Source organism: Homarus americanus, unplaced genomic scaffold, assembly GCF_018991925.1.
Source record: "Homarus americanus isolate GMGI-L3 unplaced genomic scaffold, GMGI_Hamer_2.0 scaffold59495, whole genome shotgun sequence".
Lineage (NCBI taxonomy): Eukaryota > Metazoa > Arthropoda > Malacostraca > Decapoda > Nephropidae > Homarus > Homarus americanus.
Window position 1 is genome coordinate 4,521,815 of NW_024732415.1, and position 7,790 is coordinate 4,529,604.

At 39.0% G+C, this 7,790-nt stretch overlaps 1 protein-coding gene across 3 annotated transcripts; it reads left to right on the top strand.

The window, feature by feature from the left end:
- Positions 1-2,616: 2,616 nt before the first annotated feature.
- LOC121868624 (putative cyclin-dependent serine/threonine-protein kinase DDB_G0272797/DDB_G0274007) lies at positions 2,617-7,448 on the top strand. 3 transcript variants are annotated; one of them, XM_042369447.1, is made up of 4 exons: positions 2,617-2,882; positions 4,686-4,743; positions 5,312-5,525; positions 6,663-7,448. In XM_042369447.1, exons 2-4 carry the CDS (start codon positions 4,738-4,740, stop codon positions 7,205-7,207), a joined length of 765 nt encoding a protein of 254 aa, XP_042225381.1. In that variant the 5' UTR covers positions 2,617-2,882; positions 4,686-4,737; the 3' UTR covers positions 7,208-7,448. The 3 variants fall into 3 exon arrangements, with proteins under 3 accessions (XP_042225381.1, XP_042225382.1, XP_042225383.1); XM_042369448.1 differs by having other exon boundaries at positions 2,617-2,867; XM_042369449.1 differs by having other exon boundaries at positions 2,617-2,768.
- Positions 7,449-7,790: the final 342 nt, after the last annotated feature.

The following is a 7,790-nucleotide window of genomic DNA, read 5'->3' on the forward strand; positions in this document are numbered from 1 at the left end:
ATCTTTCTTTTATCTCATTTATCTCTCTATTTTACTCGCCTTGGTGTCCTGGGGAAATAATTCTGGGGCCATAAAAATCTCTCACTGATATAGGGTCGAAATTCGTGACTTAATGGGCGCAACACAGCCTAATTGGTGGGAAAATCTCACACTTATTGTCACTGGGATAGAGATTTTAGGAGAGAGAGAGAGAGGAGAGAGGAGAGAGAGAGAGAGAGAGAGGAGAGAGAGAGAGAGACTACTATCACCTCTCCCCCTCTCTATCTCTACCTCTCTATCTTTATAACTTACTACCTATCTCTCTCTCTCTCTCTCTTCCGTTTGTTCCTCTTCTTTTCTACTCCTTTCTCCTTACTTCCTCTCTTTATCTCTCCTTCCCTCTCTATTCCTCCTATCCTTTCTTCTACCCTCTCTCTTCCATCCATTTCTTTCATCGTCCCTTCCCTTTCTCCCTACCTCTTTCTCTTTTCCTCTAAATTGTCCACGTAAACCTCTGAAACAGTATTACCAACACAACTAACCACCAACCACCCCCTCAAAACAATGTTACCACCACAACCAACCACCAACCACCCCCTCAAAACAATGTTACCACCACAACCAACCACCAACCACCCCCTCAAAACAATGTTACCACCACAACCAACCACCAAAAACAGCATTACCACCCCTGAAAGTGTTACCAGGTCAAGCAGCCAACAGACCTTTTCTTATACCATACTTTAGGTAATCTCCCTTAATCTTCAGTAGGGATTTAAGAGATAAAGGTTATTGGTCGTAAGATTAAGGTCAGATCACCGCCCTTATGAGAATTAAGTCTCAGTGCCTCGTGTGGTGTTATTAGTTATTAAGGCTGAGTTATTAAAGTGTGTTAATTAGTTAAGTTGAATTTAATCGTGTTAGTTTAATTTTTAGTTATTAAAAGTTTATTAATTATTTAGTTAAATTTTATAGTGTAAGTTTAATTATTAGTTATTGAGGTTGTTTATGTAAGTTTGTAAATCAGTTACTTAAGTTATTTTTATTGTGTTAGTTACTTAATTAGTTGTAAATTTAGTTACTAGTTGTTAAAATTAGTTATAATAACATTAGGGTTGTAATTTATTAGTTATCAAATATAATACAATAAATTCTTTATGTTAATTATATTTTGTTTTTACCATATCAGTTATTTAGTCATCAAGTTATTCATATAAGTTTCAGTTATTTGATTAATTACACAAGTAATTAGTTATTAATTAGTTATGTGAGTTATAAGTTATTAAATTTTCGGTTATTATTTTTTTTATTCATAAGTGAAGTAAAATTTGATGGTGTCTACAAATGATACGTGAGAGAGAGAGAGAGAGAGAGAGAGAGAGAGAGAGAGAGAGAGAGAGACATTACTACCCCATTCATGACTTTATTCATTAACTAACTCATGGCAGCCTCGGTGAAACTTATGAATACTGACCCTAACGAAGACAGTACATAACGAAGGTACTCCCATGAGATCAGTTGGCCAGGCAGAGATTGAATGAGGTAGTTAAGTGAAGTTAACGACCCTACTGATGGTCTCACTCAGTTGTTTAGGTCATGGGTGGTTGAACTTGAGTTTGAGTTTTATTTAGAAGTTGGGGTATTATGGTGCATGGTGACCAACCCGCTCTGTCTGTCTCTCTGTCTGATTCTCTCTCTCTCTCTAGCTCTCCTTGTTTGTCTGTCTGTCTCTTTCTCTCTGTCTTTCTACCCTATTTTTCCCGTTCTTTCTCTCATTTCCTCCTCCTCTCCCTTTCTCTTCCATCTCTTCTCTCCCTACCTCCTCAACATTCCTCCCTCTTTCCCGCCACTGCCGCCATTCACTACTACCTGGTATTGTGTCCAGAACCCCACCCCCCCCTCCCCCCTCCCTCATTTTCTCTTGGGGGGGAGGGGAGAAGGACAGGGAGAGGGAGAGAGAGGCGAGGGGAGAGGGAAGAGGAGGAGGCAAGGGGAGGAAGGTGGGGGGAGGAGAAGGGGAAAGAGGGAGAAGAGAGAAGGGGAGGGAGGGAGAAGAGGGGGTTGGGAACGGCGGCAGAGGGAGAGAAAAGAGAAGGGGAGGGATGGGTAAAATGGGAGAGAGGGGATGGGAGCGACGGAGTGGGAGGAGAGGGAGGGGAGCGACGGAGTGGGAGGAGAGGGAGGGGAATCACCAAGTAATATCACATTCACGAAAAATCAGGAAAGAGGGAACTTTCATAAATTAACAACCTACACCATCATTTCAAACACCTGAATCTTAACCTTTGACCTGTGCTAATGAGGTCATAAAAAAATACCTCTGTGACCGAGAGAGTGATCCAGCAAAAGTGTGGATGGAAAGTTTTTGTCGAATTTTCTAAGGTATTTAAGCTATGGTCGATTAGATTCCCACTGCAAGCTTGTAAACTATTTTGAGGTTAATTAATACAGGTAGATTTGGGTGCTAATTACGTGTGTGTGTGTGTGTGTTTATGACTCACTGAACCTGAATATTAGGTAGTAAATCACTGTTAGAAGCCTGGAGGTGTTATCTTTGTCAGTTATAAGGGAGGGAAATGATGTTATCAGTCTGTTATCAGCATTAACGACGATAGGGATCACATATGACCCGAGAGCCAGATGTGGCCTTTCCAACACGAAAACTGTCAGCTATCGTTACTACGGAGTGATACGATAGCCGGGTGTAGCGAGCGAGGTGTTATACGAGACTATTACAGCACAGTGTTATAGAGACCTGTTACAGAGAAGTGTTATTGAAGTCTATTACAGTAAGTTGTTACAAGAACGATACAGCGAAGTGATATAAGAGTGCCACTGCAGAGTATTACAAGAGTGTTACAGAAGCTTGTTACAACGAAGAGTTACCGGTACTTGTCATAGCGGTGAGATATATACAAGAAATGTTATAAAAATCATTCAGTAGAAACCAAACAGAATAAGTGTATCAGGTCATCACAGGTCACTACTGAAAATGACAGGACTCTAAAATGTCATTAAAAGTCATCAAACAGGTCATTAGGGATATTAAATATTATCATAAGGTCGCTATGGGTAGTGTAGGTTATCAACAGGTTATCAGGGGTCATTAAAGATCATTACAGGTCATCGTTGGAGCATTAGAGGTCAGATAAGGTCATTGTAGGTTAAGGTCACCATTATAATTAATTCCAAATCGTATCGCTAAGGTATTCTCAGTTACATATATATAATACCAAACCACATCATATATTATCGAGTGCTATTATATACTACTGTAGTCTGATCCATTGTTATATCAGTGTGTATAAGATAGTGCAGTATATATCGTATACCACATTAACTAAGATGTTAAGGTTGTATTGAGGATATGTTACTTACACAACTCTGTTTTAAGGCGTGATATTGTTATTTCTCGTCTGTGTTAATTATGGTTTCCTTCAACCGATTTATTCCAAGTTTATATGAAATTGTTTACAAAAGAGTGATTATCTTTCTCCAACAACCACTTCATCCCTGATTTTCTTAACCCAATGACCAGTTAAGATTAAGGTCAGAGGTCATCAGGAGGGTCAACAGTGTAAGGTCAACAATTATCGTCCAATCTTTGACTAAGTTTACACCTCTGGTCAACGAAGGGGGAAAATCAAGGTTATGGGTCACCGAGAAATGTCACCTTCTTGCTTTTCAGGTTATAGTCAGTAGTGTGTGTGTGTGTGTGTGTGTTCAAAGTTACCTGTCTCTTATCATTATATCTGTACACCTAACTCGCCAAACAGTTTTCTACAGTTATCACAATCAGTGTACAGTGGATGATACAAAGAGAGACTCAATTATGATAATTATTTTACAGGAAAGATGAGTCTCGTGTTGGTGGTGACTCACAGATGGCGCTAGTTAACGTATGAGGTGTGTTTTATAGAGTTATGTTATGGAGAATAATCATTAACGCTGTTGAAGCCTTTGTTATGGACAGAATGGGATACATATTTTTCTTACCAATTAGTCGTGTTTACCTCGTCTGGCTCATTGTGAATTGAGGATGTTGATGTGTCTGTCCTGTTCATTTAGATTTTCTCGTGATAGGTTAGTAATTTGGGTGCTAATTACGTGTGTGTGTGTGTGTGTGTGTGTGTGTGTGTGTGTGTGTGTGTGTGTGTGTTAGTTGCTGTATGAATTAATATAAAACACAACACACTATCAGCCGGAGATGACTAGTTATAGTTAAAGGGCCTCACTAAATAACTGTACTTAAAGGTTCACCTCCTGACTTAATGCACTTTGAAAACCAAAGTCCGAGTATTACACCGTCTTGGAGGAGGACTCGAGGCCTGAGCTACTCCACTGCTCACACTCTACGACAGAGGTAAAGCTCTGCTAGCTAGACAATAAGTGTCTTTGATCACCAAGCTGGCCACATCACCTGGCCAGCTTGTACAGTATCTAGGTCTAGGGAATGGACGGACGCGCGACGAATGGGTAACGCGGGGCTGAACCACATGGATATCTCGATGCGTAATTTTGCTATGAATACTAGAATACCTCTTGTAAAGCAATAACGGTGATTGAATGATAGTGATGGTAGTGATTGACGGGAGAGTTTATGTCACTATGTCGAGGAAACATCTTCAAGAGTGAGTTACATTACTGTCCTCAACAGACTCGAGGGTCCTTCAGTAAACAACTAACTCACTGCTTCTCTCTCTCAGGGTGACCGTGTGATTCATCCACCCTGGAGCTGCTAGTTGTGTCTACAGGGTCATGAAGGTAATAATAATAATAATAATAATAATAATAATAATAATAATAATAATAATAATAATAATAATAATAATAATAATAATAATAATAATAATAATAATAATAATAATAATAATAATAATAATAACAATAATAATAATAATAATAATAATAATAATAATAATAATAATAATAATAATAATAATAATAATAATAATAATAACAATAACAATAATAATAATAATAATAATAATAATAATAATAATAATAATAATAATAATAATAATAATAATAATAATAATAATAATAATAATAATAATAATAATAATAATAATAATTATACCAACATTATCAATATTATTATTTGTACATCTTTATGGTCACTACTACTACTACTACTACTACTACCACTTACTAATTCAGCAACCATTACCACTACTACCACCAACACTACCACATCTACAACCATCACTAACTTCTACTACCACTACTACCACCATTCCACCACCACCACCACCACCTTCCACTTTAACAACCATGACCACCTATCATTTCACCAACCACTACTACTACCACCACCATCTACCACCATCAGAGCAACAGTATATGGAGAACATACCTGAGTCACGCTGGAATAGTGGTAGCTTGTTTGAGTTCACTACTCTTATTGGCTGGTGCGGTTCTCCTGGTGATCTCCAACACTTACCAAGATGGAGATGATGATGATGATGGTGACTTTGATGGTGACTTTGATGGTGATGATGGTGAAGGCTTCCTGATCGGTGGTGTTCTATGCTTGGCCTCTGGAGGTAAGTCGAGGGTTTGTGGACGAATTTAATATAATGTTTTTTATTAATTTGTTATTGTGTTTTTGGGATGTTATTCAGTAGTTATTTTTGTGTTATCTTTTGTTATTTGTGTTATTTGACAGAAAACGAGAACATTCTTGTATCAGGTTGGTGTTATTGTTATCCTGTTATCTTTTGTTATACCTGGTTATTATTTTGTCATTATATCCTATTCACTTATCATGTCTACTGTTATCATGTTATTAAATTAAGTTCAATCAACAACAAATTATCTAAAATACATAACAGAAAATTCTTATCTGTTTTAGTTATTTTTTTGCAATTAAGACGAAGAACATAAATTATTCTCTTATTGTTAACAAGTCTAATGAACCAAACAAATGACTATCATTAATATTTATCGATAACATAAACAAAATATACAGTAAAACATCCACATAACGGACTTGTCTCTCCATAGGCCTATAGTAATTATTTAACGGACACTCGACATAACGGACTCCTCTCTCTATATAGTTCGTTAGATGGAGGTTTCACATCTAACGGACCCTCGACATAGCGGACTTTCCTCTCTATATAGTTCGTTAGATGGAGGTTTCACATCTAACGGACCCTCGATATAGCGGACTTTCCTCTCTATATAGGCCGTTAGATGGAGGTTTCATATCTAACGGACCCTCGATATAAAGGACTTTCCTCTCTATATAGGCCGTTAAATGGAGGTTTCACATGTAACGGACCCTCGATATAGCGGACTCTCCTCTCTATATAGTTCGTTAGATGGAGGTTTCACATGTAACGGATCCTCGATATAGCGGACTCTCCTCTCTACATAGTTCGTTAGCTGGAGGTTTCACATGTAACGGACCCTCGATATAGCGGACTCTCCTCTCTACATAGTTCGTTAGCTGGAGGTTTCACATGTAACGGACCCTCGATATAGCGGACTCTCCTCTCTACATAGTTCGTTAGCTGGAGGTTTCACATGTAACGGACCCTCGATATAACGGACTCTCCTCTCTACATAGTTCGTTAGCTGGAGGTTTCACAAGTAACGGACCCTCGATATAGCGGACTCTCCTCTCTATATAGGCCGTTAAATGGAGGTTTCACTAAAAATTTCTCTTCTGTTGACAGTGTTTACCTTGGCCGGGGTACTGGTGTGTTGTTTCTCCCACTACTACAACCATGCCAACCACCACTCCCATGTCAACCTAAGCCAAGTGAGTCAACAACCACAGCAACAACAGTTATCAGGCCCACACCAAACACAGCAATCGTATCCACAGCAAGTTCAGTTCCAGGGGCCACAATCACAGCAATCACAACAACAACTATATCCCCTACAGCAACCAATATCCTTCCTGCAGCAACAACCATCGTACCTACAACAACCAGAGCAACAACTATACTCCCTACAGCAACCACCATCTTACCAGCAACATCAACCACCATCTTACCAACAACAACAACCACCACCTTACCTACAACACCCATTACCCAGCTTAGAGAAACCACCACCATACTCACAACAACAACCACAACTACAACCTCCCTCTCTTCCTGACGGGACGATAGTGACCTCACAGGAAGGACCCAGGTCAATTAAGGTCACAATCGATCACGTGTCTCATATCCCTCCCATGGCCAGCGCCCCAACGGCTCCTGAAGATGACCTTTGACCTTGATGATGACCTGAAGCGTAACAATGACCCTTGAATATGACCTGTAATAGTTGTGACCCTTGAAGATGACGTGATCTCTGACCTTATCTGCAACCTCTGAAGTATGACCTTTGAGACTGTTATCATTTTCTTCTCTGGTAAATGTATCGCGTTTGGTGGGCGTAAGGAGAGAGAGAGAGAGAGAGAGAGAGAGAGAGAGAGAGAGAGAGAGAGAGAGAGAGAGAGAGATTCCTTGTCAATGTATAAAACTCAGTCTTCTTTTCTCTCTTCCAGTTTCACTATTTATTTATAGCTTTAACTGTTCTCTCTCTCTCTCTCATTTTTTTCAAAGCTGACAATAATATAAGGACATTTTTCACACTAATAAGAACCCAAGGACATGTTTCTCTCACACTGATCATAACACGACCACACTTTCTCACATGAACCAGGCGCCAACTACTATTTTTTCCCACAGTGTGTGAAGACAACACCAACACGAAACACTTCATACAAGTAGCTGAAAAAAGTTTATTTTGTTGTGCTGTTGTGAAGGCAAAATAAAGAAAGGCCTTATATAATTTTTTCTTCTAATTCCCTG

Coding starts and splice junctions, on each gene's coding strand:
- LOC121868624 (XM_042369447.1), top strand. Junction 5,526..6,662: donor TCTATGCTTGGCCTCTGGAG/GTAAGTCGAGGG, acceptor TTCTGTTGACAG/TGTTTACCTTGGCCGGGGTA.